Source organism: Pocillopora damicornis, chromosome 7 (genome assembly GCF_964200805.1).
Source record: "Pocillopora damicornis chromosome 7, jaPocDami1.2, whole genome shotgun sequence".
NCBI classification, from domain to species: domain Eukaryota; kingdom Metazoa; phylum Cnidaria; class Anthozoa; order Scleractinia; family Pocilloporidae; genus Pocillopora; species Pocillopora damicornis.
The window spans coordinates 6131246-6154645 of NC_142676.1; the positions used below are offsets into that span (position 1 = coordinate 6131246).

The window sequence follows — 23400 nt, forward strand, 5'->3', positions numbered from 1 at the left end:
AAATGAAATTCTTTAATAAACAGAAGTGCATACTCAAAACTAGATATTTATACACTGCACTTTAATTTACTTTCGCTAGTGTCCGGTCTTTAGGAAACGAATTCCAGGTTATTCAAGAACGTTGACAATTCAAATTTTTATTCACCTAAAACCCTTCGCACCAAGGTCTTAACTAAATGGGAGTAAAAGCATTTTTTTTTGTAACATAACAATGTGCATGTACTTGAACCCTGCTATTTCTGAAATCGTACTGTTACAATCAAGTGTGGGGAAACGATTCATGGGCGTGGCTATACAATCGTTTATGAGACTAACGATAAGCGGAGCAGATTTGAAATCGTTTTATTTGAAATAAATATCGAAATATATTGATGTAAAATTATTTGGGTATTCATTTTATAAAGGGCATCTGATTTAGGCCGCAATTGATTTAATATAGGTGATATGAGGATATAGATAAATATGGGTCCAAACAAAACCGGGTAACGGCGAGTGGTAGAGATTTCCTCAAAAAATAGCCTCTACTTTTATGCGATGAAGCATAGAGAAGTGGTTGAGACTAATTACCGTTGAATTACTATCTTTGGTTTGGCTCATGATCAGGTCAAACTTGAGATAATACATGAAACATGCTATATCCTTTGAAATGCATGACTGGTGTGTGACAGGATGTTAAATTTGAGTCATTCATCATTTTTGGAGTTGAATAAAGAGCTTTTGGTGCAGTAGGAAAGTAGTCAGAAACTTTCCTTAGACGGAAAGATTTGCGAAAATATCGAGGCACGCTTTCGCCAATTTTTTTAAATGCAAGTTACTATGGGGACAAGTATTATGCCCTTGCCTGGTTACAAAGTACGACTGCAAGAAACGCCTGTCGAATAACGCTTCCTACGAAGTAAACATGGTCCGAAGTAAGAATTTCATAATTGGTTTAAGATTAACATAACTATTTTGATTTTATCTGGTTACCATTGTGTTTGATTTTTTTCACATAGTTACAGAGGATTTGCTTCGAAAGAGAGCCGAACACAACAACTGTGAGATCTTTTCACTCGAAGAAATCTCACTACATCAACAAGAAATTGAGAGGTGATCCTAACTCCAGCTTGCATTTAAATTTGCACCCAGCCTAATTTATCCAGCATAAGAAGTTTCTAAATTGCTAGCATCGACAAAGCATACAAAGAATCTATATCAGGCTGTCCTTAAACATTTGTTGATTTTTAAAATTTTTTTGGTATCTTATTTTGGATCAAAATCAGTGTCTGAGCGACTGTACGTGTACGTACCCCTTCCCTAACTCAACATCCAACCTAACTTACGCAGCGAGGGGTAGGTGTGCGGTTGCTCTGATACTGACATTTATCCTTTAATTTTAATATTCCAATCTCAAATGATTAAATCTTAATGTCTTCTCTACAATCTAGAATCAATTTTCAATTTTAAGCTAACTACAATTAAAATTCTATAATTTTAGAATTTTTATAGTCTCCTCAATTAGAGTAAAACTGTTAGGTCTTATTGACACTTGAATAAAGAGTTAACCCTTTCACTCCCAAGATCTAATTAGTAAGTCTCCTTACTATCTGCCATATAATTCTTATGATGTTAGTTCAGAGAATTTGGTATTGGATCAACTAATAATCCCATAGTTGATATTCTTCTCCATTCTCATCACCTACCAACTTGATATTGTATCAATATTATAAGGAGAAATTCTGTCTTAGTCACATTGTGAGAGTGAAAGGGCTAACCAAATTAAAAAGAGTAAATCTCATATCCTAATCACTCAAAAATTTGAGTTTTATCCTGAACAATTTAGATCACTCTCAGGGATGCATTTATATTTTGGTATTAATGTTTTGCTACTGGTCAATGACTCTTCCTTTATTTTCCTTAAGGATCGAGCTCCTTGATAAACTGTGCAGAGATCTGAAAATTCTCTACTTACAGAGTAATTTAATACCAAAGATAGGTAAGTTGTGTTGAGAGAAGAGTATCCATCAGGAGGAATGAAGGTTCTATCAAGAACTCAAAGAGAAACAGCCCCTTGGAGTTTTTTTTTTCAAGAATTTATTTTTAGGGATATGAAACATTTTCCTTCCTATTGCCTTCCTTTTTTCAGAAGTGGGTGGATGGGAAATGAAGCATATCTTAGGGGTGGCCTGTGGCCAGAGGGTTGATTCTATGTTGGGGATTTTTCCTTGGTCCATTACTTGAAAAGTTTAACCCTTTAACCTTTAGAATGACCAGTATTTAATTTCTCTCTACAGTATCCCCCCTGAATCAAACATAAAAGTCATAAGAGTGGAGAAAATGATCATTAACTAAAGCTGCTCTTGATTGTTTGAAAAATTCTCCATACCAGCTCCTTAAGAAATGTATGGAGAACAGTGTGGAGTATATGCACAAGGATTTCAAAGCAAGCTGGTGGCCATCAGCTACTTGATAACATGTTGATGGTTACTTTGGTCAAAATAATTACCTTTTGGCCCTTAATGAACCTTTCACAGTCACCTATTTTGAGAATCTGACACTTACTTCAAAACATTTTGAAAACCCTGTATGCATACTGATGTTAAGGTGTAGTCAAGATTGATAAGTAATTCTACCATGACTGTAGATCATGAGCTCAAAATTTACCATCTTCCTAGGTCTTTTTACTAAATTAATTATTACAGGCAGTTCAGAAAAAAAGTGTTTACTTTTGGTGAAGCATTATTTTGATGTATCATCTCAAGCATTCTTAAGCAAGCTGTCCCATCTCTGATTTCATTTGAACAGTTTTGACTGATCTCTATATCACTAACTTACTATTTCTTTTATTAAACCTGTGTAATCCAGAGAATGTTAGTAGACTGAAGAAGCTCGAATACCTCAATTTGGCATTGAATAATGTTACAAGGGTTGAAAACCTAGAAGGTGAGAAAACTCAATGTATACACAAATTGAAGTACTGCATATCTGTTTTAATTGTTAATATAATGTTAGATTCAGTTTTAAGTAAGGGTATCATTTACCTATGTGAATAAATCTGTCCCACTGGTAAACAGTTGGCTGTGTTTAACTCTGTTCCCAGGGTGTGAGTCCTTGCAGAAGTTGGATCTGACTGTTAATTTCATTGGAGAACTGACAAGTGTTGAATCACTAAGAGGAAATTACCACTTCAGAGAACTGTAAGGATTTTCATGTTTGTTTTTGAAATCATTGTTAACCAATATTTTAATTTGAGAAAAGAATGTGGCAAACCAGTGGTAAAGAAATGGCAAGATGTTGGATATTCTTTCCAATAGAACAAGCTCGTAATAATATAGTGTGAGGAGATACATTGTCTTAGTTTGTCAAATTTCATTGGAACTTCCCTGGTCAAAATTGGTTTTTCTAAGAATGATCAAATAATTTTTAAACTTTGTTACAAACCCCTTGGTTCTGCTTTGGCCATGTGATTTACTTTGATGCCTTGAGTTTAGGAAGTAAAACCTAAGGTTTGGGAAAAGGCTGGGAAAGTAACTAATATTTTTTACACCCTATTCTGTCTAAGCTCTAGAATGCATACTTTTTTGACACAATTTATAGCAAAACAATTAATTATACTGGTTATTTAAACCTATAACTCCAATAAGTGACCAAGACACAATTTCTCCTTACAGTCTCAACACAATATCAAGCAAACAAGTGATAAGAATAAAGAAAAATATCAGTTAGAGGACTATTAATTGATCTGATACCAAATTCTCAAAACTAACATCACAAGAATTGTATGGTAGACAGTAAGAAGAATTACTGATGAGATCTTGGGAGTGAAAGGGTAAAGTAAGCTGATCATTGGAATGTCCTTTGGTTTTTCTGGTCAGTTATTTAACAGGAAATCCCTGTACAGAGTATGAGGGTTACAGAGAATATGTCATAGCAACTTTGGATAGTTTAAAATGGCTGGATGGAAAAGAGATTGATAAATCTGAAAGGATTTTAGCCAAACAGGTTAGTCAATGATAACATTTATGATAGCAAATAGTTTTCACTTTTGAGATATTCACTTTTTTAGAATGCTTATTACAACTTGCCTTCTCATGTAGTCATACAAAAATCTAAATGTGAATGCAGAGATGCCAATCTCTGGAGATTTTCTTTTGGACCAGCACCCCCTCCTAACAGAATATGTCAATGCAAACCCCCCTGGAAAATTTCTTTTTTTTATTTGGACCCCCCTCACTGAGCAATTTCATGGGAAAAATGTGGGTCTATCTGTCAGGGACTTCAATTTGTTGAATACTCATCCAATTAGGCTCTCGCTTATATAGTTGTTTGCAATGAACAACATGCATTTTGCAAGAAAATGAAGCCAGAAACTGAAATACAAGTACAAGAAGCTTAGAATTTTGGAACATATGAAGCTTAAATCTTAGTTTTTTGTGGGCAACTGATCCAAACTTCCTTTTATCCGGGAGTTCTGGTCACCCATACGGGAGAGTGGGAGATTGGCTCCATATCTGGTTGACTCGCAGATAATCCAGAAGAGTTGGCATAATTATGTGATGGATCCATTTTAAAAATTTTAATAAATTAAATATACAATGTGACTCCCAATGAAGAGAACTCATAGTAGCTTGAACATATCAATGTTTGAGTTTATTTAATGACCTCTTTTCTTTTTGTAGGATTATGAGAACATTCGAAACAAGATCATTAGTCAACAATCTGACCATGCAAAGAAAAGGGTAAAATTGCTTAGTTCTTGTCTTTTTAAGCTAAATAGAGAACACTTAATATTAGTAACCGTGTTTAGAGTGTTAACTTCACCAGTGGATTAGAATTGGTGAATGAGCCTCTTAAATTTTTTAGTACAGTCTGCTTACAGACAATGTTATGTAACATGGAAAGCCTATCAATCAGTTTCCATTTATCAGACACAAAGTCAATTCTACTTCTCTGAAAAAGAACTTTAAAAGTTCTTACTTTTAGGTGAAGATTAGTCCTTCCTGGGTCAATTTCAATGAAAACATTCCCTTTGCATGGCTACCTTCATAGGACCATCACAGTCTGCAACTTACAGTCTGTGAACTGATACAACTAGGCCAAAATGAGAACTGTTTCTCCAAACTAGACTGCATTTTATTTAGCAGACCAGTTGATAAAGTAACCTGTAGGAACCTTGGAGTTGCGGCTGATTGAATGATCTGATCTTCCAGAGGAGAGTAGTCCTAAGAAGAACTGTTGTCAGGGGTGGATCCAGTAGTTTTCTGATGATGGGGGAGGGGGGGAGGGGGTGTCTAAACTTTGGTTAAAAAAAGAAAAGAATTACATTTGCAGTAAATTAGTCCTCTAATCCTGTAGTTGCAATAATTTTGTTGAAGTAACTTAAAAAGAAAAACTAGTAAAAACACATAAGGGTCTGATAATGAGGAGGTTCAGACCAACCCCTGGATCCACCACAGTTTGCAGATGACAGTGATTCACCAATCCTGCACTGAACTCTGCCAAAGACCTCCTCTCAGACTGTTGAAATCTCAGTCACTGTCACCAATATCAGTGCTTTTCGGGGCTGCTCTCACAGAATCATCCACAGAATCTGACCCAATTTTCATAAAACATATTTCTTTCAGGAAAGAGAAAAACAAGAAACAGCCAAAACAAAAACAGCTGAAAAAGAATTACAGTCAGGCAATGAAAATCAAAATGAATGTATCAGGTGAGGCCTTAGATCTGGGTGTACATGTAGATTTTCAACCTCCTTTATTTTCCTTTGAATAGCTTGTAACAGGCCTTCATTGTAAGAGCTTAAGCATGTATGTTTCTTTGCTCACTGTAGAGTATGAGGCCTTGAGTAATGTGAGCAACCAAGAGGTGCTCAGCACATTGCTGCGTCAGTGCATTGCTACACCAGTGCATTGCTGCACCAGTGCATTGCTACACCAGTGCATTGCTGCACCAGAGCATTGCTACACTAGTGCATTATTGCCTGCAGCACCACTGACAGTTTCCTCAGAAAGTTACCCCCTGTATTCCTTTAGAACAGTTTTCTTTCTTTTCTGCAATATATGATCAACATCTCCCACCCCACCCCACACAAGCAAATGGGCTCAGATAGTCATGAAAACTAGAGGTACTTCAATCTTTTATGTATTTCTTGTTGCCTTTGATTGATGGTAAATGCTGTCTTTACTCCCAGTGAATCTAGTGAAGAAAATCAAAGAAAAACCGAAAAGGAAGAGGATGAAGAGGAGAAAAGGTCTGATAAGATTTTTTTAAAGCAACAAATATATTTTATAAGCCTGAAAAAAGGATTCTAAAGAATATTTGCTTTGAAAATCCTTGCATTCCAAGCTTTTAACAGCCATGAAATCAGATAATGATCATGATCAGTCCATGTAAAAAGGGAAAATAATTAGGGCCTCAAATAGTAAGATATAGCATGAAAACTATTCTGTTTCCAGTGGCTTTTATGGTCATAAGGTAATTTTCATTTTTTTACTATGAACTAAAATGAAAGGAAATGAAACTCAATGATTATATACATAAGACTTGTTTAAAACAGTTTATGCTAAGATGGAGGTCTACTGAATATTGTAAGTCTAAAGCCTAAATGGCTCATGTGGTGAACACTCCTACGGTGACCTCTATTCCATCCCCTTTCCCCCACCCTCCCCTCCCCAAGGTTAAGCGTAATCAAAGTTCTTTCCTGATTTCAGATTTTGGCAGGAGAAAACAGATTTTACCCCAGAGTCCCGAATAGAGTTGCATCAACATATTGAGGAAAAGCGCAAGCAGAGGGAAAAGATAGATGATGAGTGAGTGAATAGATTTTAATTGCTGAAAAGTTTCAAAGCAAATGCAACATTAAGCAAGACTTCAGTACTTAGACTAGTTGTATAAAGTTTAATATTTTGAAATAAAGAATTGAGATGGAAGAGTGGCCATGTTTATATGTTTTCTCTCTTTAAAGTCTACAGTACCTTTGCTTGTTTTATAATCATTAAAATTTGAATGTGTCAATCGATGTGAAGCTTGAACATCTTCTCCTCTCCAAATCCCCTAGGCATTTGTACTTTTGAAGATTGCTCTTTCAAATTCCTGTCCTCAGGGGCCAACATTGTGTTCAGTGCCCCACCCATTGAACAATTCTTTCTATGATCAAAGTATTTTGTTACTACCCTTGAGTTTTTTGCTTGTAAGAATCATTGTATGGTGTGAAAATTGTCTTTCTAAGCCATTTGCTCACCAAAGCAGACTCTTTACTTTTAAACTGCTGCAACCACTAAAACATGTGTATTATACTGGAAAAACTTGTCACTACCAGTTCAAATGCCCCCTTCCAAATGCCCATAGGTTGCTTGAGGGGTGCAGGGGATGTTGAAGCTTCAAATTGATTGGCTTGTTATTTAAAATGAAAAGCTTAAATTTATAAGAGAATGCAATAAAGAGATGTTTATCATTGAATTTTCTTTTTTTTTTTTTTTGTTTTTAGGAGAATCGGAAGAAATAAGCCAGCCAAAGAAACAAGGTTCTTTGCCAGCGATGGCCATGTGTTGAATATAAACCAAGGAAAGTGAGTAATTTTTTATATTCTCTGAGGTAAAAATGTTGTAAAAACACCAGTGACACTTTCAGTTACATTTTGTGTACCACTCTGTTGTTGTTACCACATAGTGGGATCCATTGCTGAACAGATGCATGGCAATGTGAAATTTATTTAGATGGAAATAGTAGAGATGGTAAGATGATGGTATTGAGAGATGGTATTGTGCAGTCAATCAGATAGCAGCATCTGTAATAGGATGCTAGACTAAGTACATATATATTAAAACAAGCTAGTAAGATTTGCTCTACATGGTGGTTGGAGATCTTTGTAAAACCTCAAGAGAGCTTAAGTACTCAAAGTGTGAGCATGAAAGCACTGTTTGAACATGTTATGGTGGTGGATGTGGCTGGGGTAAAATAATTGGATCACTTTTCAAGACTTTCAAATTTGTTAATGAAGGCATCGTTGTTGTAAATTCTTTAGCTTATTAACAATCCCCAAGGTCTTACAGATGTCTTTTTTTAATTGTGTCTTTTTTTTCGGTATGAGTTGACATCTCCATTTTTTTAGTTTAAAATTTGTGTTGATTGTGTGGTGATACAGATGGGATTTCCAGTTTGATGATGATGAAGACAACAATAGATTTGTTTTGGATTTACCTTGTTTTAAGTAAGTGTTGCATGATTTTATATATATATATTTTTATATTTTTGTCCTATATATAAATATTAGCAGAAGTAATTTCAGTGCACAGGCTGAGTGGCTCACACCTCAAGAGCCTCTGCTCTTCACCACAACTTGAAAGGACTTCAAAGTCTACAGCCCTCATTAAGTTTTCTGGAAAACCCCATTCCTCTCTCTGAATGTCGCATTATTTGCACATGTAATTTGTAATTGCCAAAATTGAGAGAGGAGAAGGGGGATCTGAGGTGGAAAAGTTTCAAGAATTATGGCAAAGATTGTGGGGGTATAAATTCCTTGGCAGCTCATTGTGTATAAATAAATATATCATATGTAACGTATTATAGGTGTTGTGTTGTTAGCAATGAAATTTATGTAATGTACATAATATATGCTATTGTCAATAAAGATTTGTAAAAATTAATTAAATAAAAGAAATACTCGATTCTTGTGCATGTGATACAGTTGAACCTTTATTAAGCAGCACTGTATTGAGCAGACACCCTTTTATTCCTTGTCTAACCCTTTAACTCCTGTAAGTGACCAAGATAGAATTTCTCCTCACAGTATCGATACAATATCAAGCTGAAAAGTGATGAGAATAAGGAAAAATATCAGTTAGGGGATTATAAGTTGATCTAATACCAAATTCTCCAAACTAACATCACAAGAACTGTATGGCAGACAGTAAGGAGAATTACTAATGTGATCATGGGAGTTGAACGGTTAACTCCCAAAATCAACATCAGCACTTTGAGTTCAAATGTCCGAAACACATAGCAAGTTATATTTCTTCGTTGGACTGTTAGGACAAATATTATGCACTATGTACATTATGCAAGTCATTTTCTGGTCAACCTGTATTATAGGTCAACCTGTATTAAAAGGTCATTCCACCATTCCCATAGGTGACCTCCTAATACAGGTTTGACTACATATTACATGTAAAATCCTTAGTGGTCTGTCAAAGTAAACACTCTGCTTATGTGTAATCCAGCCCTCTTGACTGAACAAGCTTAATGAGGAAATCATTGTTGTGCAATTTTTCCCTTCAAGGCACCTGGACACATCTCTTATTGATGTTGATGTACAGCCCACTTATGTGAGAGTAACAGTAAAAGGCAAGGTACCAAAATAGATAATGCAAGAAAGTCGAGGTGGAAAGAATTATAGTTTATTTTTTCATTCTTAAACCTGGGTGCTAACAATAAAGAGAAGAAAATAACTTTTTAATTGGCAGGAATCCAGTGACCACACAAAACATACGAGATAACGGGATTTACAAGAGTTTCACAAATTGGATTAAAATTATTTTGTTTCATTTACTTAGTCATCAAGGGTGTTTTATGCCATTTAATACATAGGAAAACTGGAAATTTGAGTTAGAAAAAACCAGTATGTATCATTAACCACTCTAAAAATTATGTATGTTTGTTGTTTGTAGCTAGCCCTGAGCAAGCGTTGAGTTTTGAACAACACACCCAAGGTGGTAATTTCTGTTAAATGTGCACTTGGCCCTTAAGCAACCTGTCCAGTTGAATCGTAGATTGAAATTGGCTTTATAGAGATGAAAAACATTTCAACACTCATACATCTACGATCAAAAGTTGTAAAGACGTAAAACAAGTTCTGTATCCCAAAAACTGGCTGATCTTTCATTAACTTTTATTATTAGTGATGCACTAAATTGTGAAGTAACTTAACTTTGGTTTTGTAGCAAGGAAAACTGGCCTCATCACATAGTGAAGGGCTAACTGGCCAATAGAGCTATAATTAGTTCTTAACTGGGTATTATTTGAATGTCATAATTTTATAAAATGATATGAAAATGATTTTTAAACAAGTAAAATAATTCTAATGTAGGTTTTTCAACTGGCTCTGTCCGAGGAAGTCAACCCTGACTCAAGCTCAGCCAAGAGATCTCAAACAACTGGTCATCTGATAATTTCAATGCCCAAGGTATGTAACACTTCTGACAATAAATCTTAGCTTCATTGGGCTCGAGTGTAAAAAAGGAATTTTTGTGTTCTGTATTTTTGGATCCCCTTGCAAACAATCACAAACACAGTCATGGTTCCAAACAATTTGTTGTCACTATTGATGGTGCATTCTGATTATATTAAAGGTGCGACAAGTTGTAAAGCCACTGAAGAAGACTTTACCAACCAAAATTGACCCAAGTCCTAGTAGACAAAAGCAAGACACTCAGCCATCATCAGAGCCAAGTAAACATAGCAGGTATCACAACAGCTGGAGCCAAACTAATTCTCAGGGAGAAAAATTTAGCTGTGATTATGTCACCTTAAAATCAACTGTTGATTAAACATTAAAGCAGGCAAACTCCTGACCATAACTTTGTTTGATAGAGACACCAAACCTTGAAGCCAAAGTTAAGTTGGTAAGGGTAGAACTTATTCGATTAACTCCCAGAAGTGATCAAAATGTAACTTCTTCCCATAATATCCATACATTATCCAGCAAACAGGTAATGAGAATAATCGCACATATAAGGTTGAAGTTATCTTGATCTAACACCAAATTCTTGTAACTAATTTACAAGAAAATTTGTAGCAGCTAGAGGGGAGAATTGACAATGAGATCTTGGGAGTTAATGGGTGAATCAATCAAGTGAAATTTCATGAACATTTACATCAAAGTTCCTACTCTTTTGAAATAATGAAATTCCTTGGCTCTCAAAGCTCCTTTTTGATATTTTCCACGAGGTATGATGAAAAGTTGGTTCCAAAATTAAGTAGTGGTTTTTGTTTTTACAGAATTCATCATGAACGATTGGAGGTTGAACCCAATATTAACAGTGATATGGACTTCAGTAAGATTGCAAACAACAGCCAAGACAAAACCAAACAAAGAGATTCTGGGAGAGTCAGCACTATCTCAGAATCAAAGGAGGAAAGTTTTGTTGATGATCCAGATGTTCCACCTCTCATATGACCTTCCATGTTAGACAAACAAATATTGATGTAAATACACCTTGTTTGATGTGTAAATATTGTTGTATTAAAAGTTTTCATACATTCAATAATTTCAAGCTGTTTCCTTTTCTGACTGTGAATATGCAAAAATCATCTGAACTGCAGATAAAGAAGTAAATATGAAAGCAATCTTTGCAATAGTGAGTACTACTCAAGCAGTGGTAAAAATAAGGCCTGAAAAAAAAACTTCAGGCCCATACAGGATTTGAACCCATGACCTCTGCAATGTAAGTGCAGTGCTCTACCAACTAAGCTAGCAGGGAGAAGACCCTATTTTTGCCATTGATCAAGAGGTGTTCATTGCTATGAAGATCACTTTCATGGTCCAGATGGTAAGCAGAACTTCATATGAGTTTATAGGCACCCATTGTAGAATGTCAAATAAAAAAAGAATCCAACTTCACATTTTTTCATGGCTGAAGTTACATCTCACCAAGTGGGTTCTACTGTAATAGCCTCCAATGAGTGACGTATCTAGCTACAAATATCACTCAACAACAAGTATACCAAACATTTTTATTAACGTACATGTAATTTGTTCAAGCAAGTGCCTACTTAGCAAAACTCCAGCCAAATATTTTGAAACTTCAGTGAACAAACACAATGAGCAACAACCCTAGTAGATTTTCTTTTCAAAATTTAAACTAATTGCAACGCTTCCAAACTCAATCCAGAGAATCTCCCTCTTCTGATTTCTGAAAAAAGAAATAAAAACCAGTAAGAACACAAGGTCACTAAAACCAAGAACATTAACATCTCAAATGAGAAGTTTACTATATCAGATTTCTTATGAAGAAATGAAAGATAACACTTGTGACAACATGAAATTATTGGAAAAATGAAGCCTAGGATGATGAAGACATTTTCAAAATGAGAATGTACTCAGACAAATCAAGAAATTAATAAAGAGGGTCAGTTTTTAAAGAAATTGTGATGCTGCATCAGTGGGAGTTATAAGTTGGTTTTATCAACTGATTTGTTAATGTAAATTGGCCACCACAGAGAGTTTTCAATAGTATAGCTCCATCTTCTTTTATTTAAAACACAAACAACCCACAATTCCTCTATTTGCTCTGACAAAGCACTTATGCTTGGATTATTGCTTTAAAAACTCTTTTCACTAGCCAATTTACATTATCAACTCAGTTGATAACACTAACTGAACTTGTACTCAAGAAATGAAAAGAAATTAGCAACATCAGGTTTGTATAGGCAGCCAGGGTTACATAGCCATTTTCAAAATGGTGGCCTCTATATTTCAGTTTCAGATTTTAAATAATATTTACAAACTGTTAGATTACCATTTGGAATCTCAAACACAGAGGGTATTTACTTTGTATTAAACCTTCTTACATGTAATTGCACAGATGAAAATTATAATGGTTTCTGAAGAATACTTGTATTATAAAAGAACACGGTCTATATCAAATAAGCCTATTGCATAAATACTTCTCACTTACTTCCTTCATACCAGTCGGTAGGCCATTGAGGTTCTCAACCAGCATTTGAAAGACATTGGGTGGTAATGTATTCTGAAACAGTTGCAAGAGTTGCTGAGGCTGTCCACAAACCAAAACAGCATTTGTTAAATGTTTTACAGCTTGTTCATATTCACCTAAAAGAAGAATAAGAAAATCACATGACATACAAATCAATAAGTTGTGGAGAAAACATGAAGGGTTAGGAGTTTGTACTTGTTGATGAGTTTTCTAAGTTTCACTGTGATCAGTTAGGTATTTGGAAAAAATGTAGTTTATGTTAAAGCAGAAGAGGACTTTTTCTATGTTTACATAGCCTCATCTTAACATGGGGGGAGGGGGGGGGGTTTGAGAGAGAATCTTATGCAAACCCAAGACACAGTGGAGTGTTTGCATAACTTTCAACAGTCCTCCCAGCCTCCTGTGAGTTTAGATGAGATGAGGAACATGGACAAGTCCTTTACTGCTTTTATAAGAGACTTTTCAGAAGGCACAAACTCTCATCTAAACACACCTATCTACTGATGAATGTGTGTACAAACTTAATATTTTATAAAAGGTGACAACTTAGGTAACTTAGAATCTGACCATGTGTTAAAAGCTCTTCCCCTTGTTGAACCTCTTCCATGAAATATTGTTGAACAGCGGCTGCATCTGTCTTGTCAGGTGCACGGTTCTAAGGGGCAGAAAGGAATATTCCACATAGAGTATAAGGTTTGAAAATACTGACATTGGATCACATATTCTGATTATCCAGATGAGGGTGTTCCTGAGAAGGACTGTTGTCAGTCATGGTGATTGACAGTTCAACAACCAAAGCAAAAGTCAGCATCAGAATCCAGAGATGATGACTTCTGCTAAGGGTGTTGAAACATTATCACTGCAACTGACAACAGTCCTTCGCAAGAGTACCCTCACTCTTGCAATCAGATTAAATGCTCAAATGAAACTTCAACAGTAAGATGGATACTCTTAACTGACACACTTTTAAAGCTACTTGTACAGAGCGACAGCTGGAATGCGCACTAAAATAAGCACTTCCAGTGTTGTCTAATTATTACGACCTCATCTAGAAAAATCTTTACATTTATTTCTTTTTTTGGATCTTACCTTAGTGTCTTCCTCCTTTTGAGCTAGCTTAGCTTGTCTCCTTCCTGAAAATCAAATGAAAACAAATTATGATTCCTATAGTAAATTAGGCTTGCCTAAATCTATATATTATTAGTGATTATCACAATGACAATGAGGTGACAATTGTACACAACTCTTCTCTCTGTCTTTTACTTTTATTTTTGTAGCTCCGAGATTTTCACGTGAACTCAAACAATGTCCCCTTGTTGAAATTTTTCCATCTTCTCATCATCGTTCTGGTTGATGTTGTATTGATGTTGTAAGGAGAATTTACTGGGTGGTCACTTTAGAGAATGATGTGGCTAAGTTGTGTATATGTTCTTAGGCCAGACACTTTGTCTCAACTCAAAACTATAAATACAATGTAGATATTACCAAACAGAGTAATTAAACAGAATACTGATTGGTAGCTAGAAATCAGGCTCAAGCCTTCCTGCATAGATAAGGAACATCCTTGTCATTTAAGGACATTTTCCTGGCCCACTGCCTTATAGTCTTTGTGGGATTCCTGTGGTGTTCATCTTGGAATAGGTATTTACTACAGTACAGAATGTAAATGCTAAGAAAACTGTTTTAGGAAGTTTTCACTGTTTCCAATGTGCACTGTAACTTAAAGAAGAAGCCTCACTATAAACTAACTATAAAATCACTCAATACAACAACCATTAGGAAATAATACAGTTAACTATAGTAAACTCCTCTAAATTCCAAAAACGTTATATATTCCAGCTACAGCCAGAAACAAAGATAATTTGGTATTATAACCTGAGTTGATGAGATAAATTGGCCATCATTAACCCTTTAACTCCTGTGAGTTACTTAGACAAAATTACTCCTCACAATATCAATACAATATCAACCAGACAAGTGATGAGAATATAGAAAAATATATGAAGATAACAAGTGGATCCAATACTAAATTCTCTGAACTAACATTATATGAATTGTATGGTTGACAGTGAGGAGAATTACAAATTTGATCTGGGAGTTAAAGGGTTAAGAGTTTAAAAGCTGACGTTTCAAGTATTAGCCCTTTGCTCTGATGAAGAGCTAATGCTAGAAATATCAGCTTTTTAACCCTTGATGGAGGCTCATTTAAATCTTCAACTCAGTTTATAATAGCAAATTACCTTGTTATACTCTCCCACCAACGCCGCACCACATTTTCCTTAGATACGCACCCCCTTAATTCATTTAGCAACAAAGATAGTCGACAAATTGGGGGTTTGTATGACTGCTGTTTAAGACCGCAAGAACACACTTGTGTGTTGTTAATTTAAGGTAGAAATAAGACATGGAAATAGGCAATAACTGTGGTATGCTATGCAAAATTGGAGGTCTAGGTGAAAATGTGTTCACAATATCCTCGGTAAATTAAAGCTCTTGCACATCTACATTGCACAACGAGACAAACATGTTTTTCAACTATGAAATTGTGACGTTAGAAAGTAACCACAAGTAACCACAATTATAACCAAAAATTTCCTTTAGATAACTGCAGAATCATCAAAAATTTTCACGTGATAATCATTAATTACTGACACAGCAGTTTGTGATAACATTTGGAAATACACTCACGTGTTACATCAGTTACACGGCCTCGCAAAATTGGAATCTTCCCTAATCATTCGACCACGAAAGTTTAAAATTTAGCAGAGCTTTTTAGGTATGAAAACTGATACTTTTTATCTCTTCTAGCTTCCTCGTTAACTCTCTTCCCTCACAAACTTTAAACAAACTTACTCTCTAAAAGTTTCTGCTTGTAAAGGGGGTCGCTCCTTCGCTTCTTGTCAAAGTATATACAATATCCGAGGAAAAATGTGCCACAAATCCCTGCCACGATTCCTGCTATCAATCTAGAACTCATTTTTACGTCTATTTAAAACATCAATAAGAGTATGTCCCACAAATGGCGACGGATTTGGATTTGCGTTTAGCACCTTTCGATTACTTCCAGTAGAAGAAACGCAAGTAAAGAGCATGTTGAGCTCGGTCGCTAAGGGACTTCCCAGTTTTCTTTGCGGCATTAGTACTTTCTTTGATATTTTTTAAACTTTTTTTAATATTTTTTTTTAACGTTTACAAATTGTGTTTTAGGTCAGAAAAGGGGGAAATTTTTGAGGAAAATTTTTTTGATCGGCTTGGGTAAGGTCAAACCGGAATTGCGGAAGGGTTATGCGACAGTTGCGCTTTCTCTGAATAATATGTTAATGTCGGAACGATATGGAAGAACATTTTGAGTTACACGCTGCCAACAGAAAGAATTAGTAGTGAGTGAAGTGGTTCGAAAAAGGATGCGAAAGTGACGCTCTTTTCGAAACATAGAATTATAAACTAATATCATATGGATTCAGCGTGAGAATTTGTCAAAACAGATCAGACAGGACTCCAGATGGACTGCATTGAAGCAGTGAAGACCTCCACTGTTTCCTAACATATGCCGTCGAAGTTTTCAGCTGTCTGTTGAAGTGGTATCTATTATTTTTGCCAAGTAAACACCACAAAAATAAATACTTTTTTTTTTCTCGGAAAATTAGACAAGATCTCGCGAACACCAGCTGTAAAGCGTCGTAAAAGAAGTGGCCTTTGTCTTCGCAATATCGCAGCCAGGTAAACTTTTTTAATTTCTAATCTCCTTCCATGTAAGTCAACCGTAACAGGAACATGTCATTCTGAAACCATCCAAGCGAAACGCCCGCTAAAAGCAGTCTGGGTAAAGGGGATACCATTGGGGATTACAATAATCACGTGATCTCATTTCCCAAGACTGCTTGCGTTTTCATCTTCTTCTCTCTCGTTTGCCGTTGTTCTGTGAGCTCACCGGACAACAAATTGACGTACGTCCAAGATATTACATCATTGGCTAGGTATTCCCTCATAAAAAATACTGTCTTCTTTCCTCGTTTTTGAACATGTAGTGTGTATTCGTTGTTGCTGATAAATTAGATGGGTAGTTAATTTTTGCCGGTATCCACGCAGGACTCGTTTGAAACACAAGAAACGAAAGGACTAGAGGAGATTCCCCCACAACAGGTAACTAATGCGAACCGAAAATTACAACACGAACTGTGTTTCCTTTATTCCCGAAAACTCCTTCTCAAATATCGCAGTTGTTTTGTTATTGCCTATTTTTATAATGCCTAAGCTTTTTTTCTGTTTTTAACCGAACTGTGCTGAGAAAACGCATGTTGAATTCTAAATAGGTACACCCTTCGGAAGTGCTTCGCATGTTTTACTTTTTCATTAAAACTCCCTCCCTCTCGGTCTGTGTTTGTGATTTGAAACTTAATCCCTTTTTTTCTTTTCATAATATTCCTTTTCATGAAAGAATGCATTTTAATCTGAAAACAAACTTGAAGGATGTTATTCGAGCGTCGAACAGAACCAACTTACTTGATTATTCCTGTTAGGCAAATATTAAATATGGCCGAGTTGTCTTCGTAATTGTTATTGCTGATATTGATGTTTTTAACGCAGCCCGTCTGAAATTTTAAGAAACCACTGTGTTTCGTTCATTTTTTTCAGGGTTGTTAAAAAAAATACCAATCGTAACGTATTTCTTCTAAATTGAGCCGTTCTGCTTTGTTCATTTTCGCTGTTGCGCGTCGTGAAGATTTAGGCTGATTATGGCAGCTTGAAGAGTTTTGCATGCGTTCTTGCGCCCAGAGATGAACTGCTTTCTTTTGAGTTGTCACCAGACAGTAACACTCTGTTCGCTTTCTACATCAAACTCCCTTTGCTTATTAAAATATAAACAATAATTTGTTCTTCTGGTGGAAAAGTTCTGAACTATTGAATCAAGCTTAAAGCTTTATAGATCTGATGGCGTTCGTTGCTATCATGTGCCAGTCACTTGACTCTCAGCTGAAAAGAACGTGGCATGAATCAAGTTAAGCCCAGTACTGTACTTTAACCCTGTAGATTTCAAACAAGCTGTCAATCATCACCCATTTTCTTTCAAAACAAAAAACAAAAAACATTGTTAAACTCCACCATGATGAGAGCAGGGCATTTGAATATTTAAGTTATTGAGGGGCAAATTTATACCTACTCAGAAAAACGCTTTTTTTCGAGTGACACAGTTGATTTAAGGTTTCAAAAAGAGAGTGCAGTGTCTGAAGAGACAGTGCAACAATATAGGCATGCAGAGAAAGGATTACTAATAGCCTACACTCTCCTTTAAAAGGATGTGGTTGTATATCTTTTTGATGTCCAGTCTGAATTTAACCTTTTTGGTGTATTTTTTACATTTTCTTCAGCCACTTTTGATTGGAAATCACATGGTAAACCTTGGAAAAGTCTTAAATAAATTCATTTTACACAGGTTTGTATGTAGGGTTGTCCTTATTTTGCTCACATAGTTTTGAGCATAATGTTTAGGCAAAATAATCATGCATTATATGGGAATCATAGTGCCAAACAAAAAAACAAGGAAAAATTGGAATAAAATAGACATTTATTGGACTTGTTGGGCAGGTTATTTTAAAAAAGTTTAGAGGTGGTTTAACAAAACCATGTTCTAAGCCATCTTTAATTCAGCCAAACCCTTAATCTGAACATTTATTTTCATGAACAGTGTTATAGAGAATCCCTGAGGCCCACTACCTGCGTAAAACTGCAGTTTGGGTTAGACCTCGTGTACGTAACCGACCTTTCATGTTTTGTAGAACTTTACCAAAACCACAGAATTTCCATATGACACACCAGCTGCCTCGTTAATGCTGTAATACAAAAAGTGTTAAGTTCGTTAATTATTTTAATCTGCACTGTTCTCTATCTGTTCCATTTAGGCTGGAATGAAATGGCTATAAACCTTCCATCATCGTCTTTTCATCATTTATTTAAAAAAACACACTTAAAAATGCTCTTATCCAGAAATAGTGCACAAAAAATTGGCTTGGTTCATGGACTGAAAGTTATGGTCAGAAAAAAATATAATTACTTTCCCACGTGATCCAGCTCTATCAGTATAACACCTCTAGAACCTAATCTAGAAAGGGCAGACATTTAATGCCAAAAAAATTCATTTTAAAAAAGATTTGAACGGTTTTTTCTTTGAAACAGAGGGGCAATATTAGGCATGGAATTTTCAAGTGAGAAGAAGGAAAACGTTTTTCTATATAGTCGCACTATAAGACAGGGTTCTTGAGTCAGAACTTCAGTCACTGAAACCAACTTCAAGTTCAGACTGTCAGTTCTTCAAGAACATGTGCCATCAATTTTTTGTACACAGTTTTGGGGGTGTATTCTCTTATGCCTCATCAAATATTTTCCTTAAAACAACTTTTTGTCAGAGAAAGTAAAGCCTTTATACAGGCCCAAGTGGCCCATGGGGCCAGTGCTTAACTCCAGTTTTCTAAGCATGAAGTGGCTAGGAGTATTGCTACTCCCCCCTAGATGGGATGCTAGTCCGTCGCAGGGTTACCCCCCAGCACATTTGCTGGTACCCATTTGTACACCTGGGTGAAGAGACGCATTGTGAGAGTAAAGTGTCTTGCCTAAGAACACAACACAATGACCCCAGCCAGGGTTCGAAACCGGACCACCTGATCGGTAGTCGAGCACACTAACCATGAAGCCACTGCACTTCCTTTGTCAGAGAAGGGTCTTATCAATTCTTTACACATTTGTATTTAAATTCTAACATTCCTTGAAGTTGAAATATCTTCATTTTTCATTTATTATGTAGGAAAAAAGAATGGAAGAGAAAAAAGAGAAGCCTGGACTCCCCCCTTTAAATGTGAATGCAATGAATGCAGGCATGTTTGGCTTTGCTTTTCCAATGCCATTTCCTGTATTCACTCCCCAAGTAATGCCGATGAGAATGATGCCGCCCCTCTGGCCACCAAATAGTACCTTTATGCAGCAGTACATGGACGCACTAAGCTCAGGAATGTTGCACACCATGAGTAAATCAACAGGCAGTGGAAAAGAGCCAAATACTAAAACAGCACAACCCCATGGAGTTGAAGCCTTCGTTGGATCTTCTGGACCCTCTGTGTTGGACTTTGCAAGAAATGGAAGTCACATGAATCAAATGTTAGCAGAATATAACAAACAGCAGCAGGGAGGTGCGTTTCTCCCGCAGTTTTCAAACTCCCCACTAATGTTTCCATTCAGTGGATTTGTTCCTTTTGGATCATACTTCCCTTATTTAACTGTACCAACTGGTGAATTCCCCAAAAAACCAAGTGTAGATGACCAAAGTCAGTCTAGTTTGGAAACTCAGAGTAAGGATTTAGACATTGATAATGGGTCAGAAAGCATGGATATCAATGAGGAGTCACCACAACCTGATTGTTCAGCCATGCAAGAAGAATTGCTGAAAAAAGGCTCTCAGGAAGTCTCTGTTACATCTAATGACTCATCATCAGCTGGAAAAGTTAGTTCTTCACATGATATTGGTGACAGCAAATCTACAGAAATGGATGTTGCTCAGATCCTCATCGACTTCATGCATGTACCTGTGATAAGTGGCACAAAGCAGGCATCAGAGAAACCTCCAGAAAAAGGACCTGATTCTACTTCTTTCAGTACCTCTGTTGTCAATGAGGAAGTTCCTAACTCGACTGAAAGTGTAGATGTTTGTGGAGACGCCTTGCCTGAGAGTTCTACTTCTTTTGGGAGTCCTATATCAAAGACTGTAGCATCTGCAACCTTTCATCATGAGAATGTAGAATCTGCAAAGACTGTACTCCCCAACAGTGAAACTATTGTCAGAGATACTCCTCCCAGAAGTTTTTCAGTGATAAAGGATGCATCAGAAAGCATTCCTGTGAAAACATTCCAGTCTCAGCCACAAGACAACTTGGAATCACAGAGTATTTGTAGTAATCATTATTTAGCCAGTGATATATCAGTAACTGAAAGTTCAAAACAAGAGTGTAACATCAAGGAAAATAATCTTGGAACTTCAAGTGCTGTGGTTTATCTGACAAATTCACATCAAACCAATGAAGTTCAAAGCACTCATTCAAGCGTTATTGCTTATGTCAAGAGTGAAACCAGAACCAATTCAAATATAGTGGCTGAAGTAAGTGAAAAGAAATCAGTTGATCTCACTGAACTGACCCCAAAGCCAGTAGATAAGCAACAGGGGTTTTTTTCTGACGATGAAAATGCAATTCCAACAGTTGATGACCTTCTGAGAGGTGACATGGCAAATGACAAGTCTACTTATAAGTGCGAAGTCTGTGCTCAGTTGTTTCGAAGTTCCCTTGGACTTCAGAAACATTTAGAATTCCATACAGATGATGGACAGCATTATACTTGTACAATCTGTTTTCAGCCTTTTAAGGAAGCCAAAACACTTGACGATCACATTGCTCTTCACATGAGGAAGCGACCACACAAGTGTACTTTCTGTCCTAAAGCTTTTCGTGATCCAGGCTCTCTACAAAAACATGTGCGTGTTCACACTGGGGAAAGACCTTATAAGTGCACAAGTTGTAATCAGTCATTTGCAGAATACAGCTCTCTGCGGAAGCATCTTCGTGTCCACACTGGAGAGCAGCCTTACCGCTGTCAATATTGTTCTAAAGCTTTTTCTATTTCAGGAAACCTTCAGAGGCATGTTCTTATCCACACAGGTGAAAGGCCTTACAAATGTAGCTTTTGTCCTAAAGCTTTTAACAACCCAAGCCACTTGAGGCGTCATGTCAAGAACTTACATTTTAAGGGTGATGCTACAACTGGCGTTGTAGAAGACATGATATCTGCACTCAATGGGGATGTCAGTGCACAGATAAAACAGAACTTAACAGGGAATTTGCAGGGGAACAATGAGCTTGTGGACCAGGGTAATGATATTTCTGTTGGAGGCAGACAGCCGACAGAAAATTTGACAGAAAATCTTAGTGCATGCAGCACTTAATTCATCGTGATAACATTAAGCTTCATGAAAATATGGTTTAATTTGCTTTACATTGATAGGATCTGCTTTAGTTATAATTTATGGTCAATTTTATAAGTTGTGCTGAGCAGTTCAGTATAGCTCTAAAGGAAAACCACAGTGATAGTTAAATTTGGTTTGATTCCTCTTCTGTAAACTAAGTGTATGTTATGGGACTATTTGGTTGGATATCCTCTTACTGTAGGATAAAACTGAATGCCTCTCTGCCCCTACACATTCCTTTTCTTCCCCATGCCCTCCTTTGCCTTATACTTCCTCAGTTTGGAAAGATGACCTCTGTCTATGCAGGCTATTATCATGATTTAGACAACCAACCCTGTTGCCAACTTGCACTACAATATTTTCTGATTGTTTATCAGCTTTACAAATTTATTTATCTTCAACCTGACAGACCTTTTATAGTATTATAGATCAGAAATTTAATACCAAAAAATATTTAATCAGGTTTTGGGAATTTCCTTGTGATAAGTACATTTGTTTTCTCTATTTATGGTGAAGAATATCAATCAACAGTGGATGGATTACTAGTTTTGCCTCTCTTGGAGGAAAGTGATGTTTGTGAGAAAGAAAATGTTGTTTTTGAAAAATAAGCTGAATAAATTAAGCATAACTACATGATTAGCACTTCCATTGTAGTACTGTATTATAATGTGTGGAAGTTAGGTACAATATTTTGATGTAACCATGGTATTTCCAAGTTACTAAATGAAATTTATTGGTAGATTCATTTTGTTTAAGATAATGGTGTTCATAAATTTAGCACTTTTAGTGTTGCAATTAGAACGAGAGCATATTTAGTAAAACACTTATGTGACCAAGACATCATCTTCAAGTGATGTTGCATTTTCTGTTCCATTTTCCCTATCAGAGTTTAAAAGCTTTGATAGTTTCATAAAATTAAACTACAGCTGTTATTTTAGCACTTGAATAAACATCATGAAGTTTGGGTTATAGTGCAAGTGCAATTTTTAGAGCACAATGACTCAAAGTTGTGGACTTGTTGCCATATTACTTGCAGGGCTTCATGCATGATTTTATCAGAATGGCCAGCTTTACCCTAAGCCTAACTTTAAAGAAATAGACCTATGAAAATTTAGAAGAACATATTTCTACAACACAGAAGACACAAAATACTTTTGTGGAATAATAAGAGGGTGTTGGGGTAAGGGGGAAGGGGGTACCTTCTAGTAATCGGCTTAAGTGCCACTGGATGGGGGTCGATGGTCATGACTGGATTGACTGTAATGGGGTTGTATTTTCAATAGAGTTAGGTTAATGGGAAGGGGAAGGGGGCACATTTTTGGGATTTTGGAGGTAAGAAAATTCTGATAAGAAGGGATTTTAAAATGGGAAGAGACCTATGTACCACGATGTTTGTGCTGCAGGTGGAAAATAAATCATTCTACAATCAAGTCATTCAATAAACAAATGTGTCAATTCATTTTAGGATGACCTACTTAAAAGGCTTTATAAGGTAGATGCATAAATAGACAGTGATTAAGTTGGGATTGCAAAAGTTACACTAACCCAAAGCTAAGAGGAGTCTATTTGGCCACAGAATAGACTATAACAGGGTCGGGGCTCCAAGAGGCCAACAGCAGAATTTCTCCTGTTTTGAAAACCTAATGGGAATAGGAATGTAGGAATTGAACTGTAGATGTTCTACCAGGTGGCTCTTCGTGTCCA

The 23400-nt window shown here is 36.3% G+C and overlaps 3 protein-coding genes and 1 non-coding gene across 5 annotated transcripts; 2 read left to right on the plus strand and 2 right to left on the minus strand.

Annotated features, from left to right (window-relative positions):
* Positions 1-845: 845 nt before the first annotated feature.
* On the plus strand, positions 846-11240 carry LOC113681485 (dynein axonemal assembly factor 11). Its single transcript, XM_089212661.1, has 16 exons — positions 846-911; positions 996-1089; positions 1902-1975; positions 2845-2922; positions 3080-3176; positions 3855-3981; positions 4659-4718; positions 5604-5689; positions 6170-6229; positions 6690-6788; positions 7466-7546; positions 8123-8188; positions 9257-9326; positions 10064-10159; positions 10326-10438; positions 10975-11240. The coding sequence occupies exons 1-16, from the start codon at positions 902-904 to the stop codon at positions 11150-11152; spliced, it is 1389 nt and encodes a 462-aa protein (XP_089068787.1). The 5' UTR covers positions 846-901; the 3' UTR covers positions 11153-11240.
* Positions 11241-11380: 140 nt separating this feature from the next.
* Positions 11381-11456, minus strand: Trnav-uac (transfer RNA valine (anticodon UAC)). Its single transcript has one exon. It is a non-coding gene; the product is annotated as a tRNA-Val (tRNA).
* A 239-nt stretch (positions 11457-11695) lies between these two features.
* Positions 11696-15815, minus strand: LOC113681499 (mitochondrial import receptor subunit TOM20 homolog). Its single transcript, XM_027198595.2, has 5 exons — positions 15546-15815; positions 13782-13825; positions 13260-13347; positions 12654-12808; positions 11696-11888 (listed from the first exon to the last, which is right to left on the minus strand). The coding sequence occupies exons 1-5, from the start codon at positions 15667-15669 to the stop codon at positions 11859-11861; spliced, it is 441 nt and encodes a 146-aa protein (XP_027054396.1). The 5' UTR covers positions 15670-15815; the 3' UTR covers positions 11696-11858.
* LOC113681493 (uncharacterized) lies at positions 15450-22667 on the plus strand. 2 transcript variants are annotated; one of them, XM_027198584.2, is made up of 5 exons: positions 15450-15468; positions 16340-16412; positions 16782-16835; positions 18062-18126; positions 19492-22667. In XM_027198584.2, the coding sequence occupies exon 5, from the start codon at positions 19501-19503 to the stop codon at positions 21673-21675; it is 2175 nt and encodes a 724-aa protein (XP_027054385.2). In that variant the 5' UTR covers positions 15450-15468; positions 16340-16412; positions 16782-16835; positions 18062-18126; positions 19492-19500; the 3' UTR covers positions 21676-22667. The 2 variants fall into 2 exon arrangements, with proteins under 2 accessions (XP_027054385.2, XP_027054384.2); XM_027198583.2 differs by lacking the exons at positions 15450-15468; positions 16340-16412 and adding an exon at positions 16565-16669.
* The last annotated feature ends 733 nt before the right edge of the window (positions 22668-23400 follow it).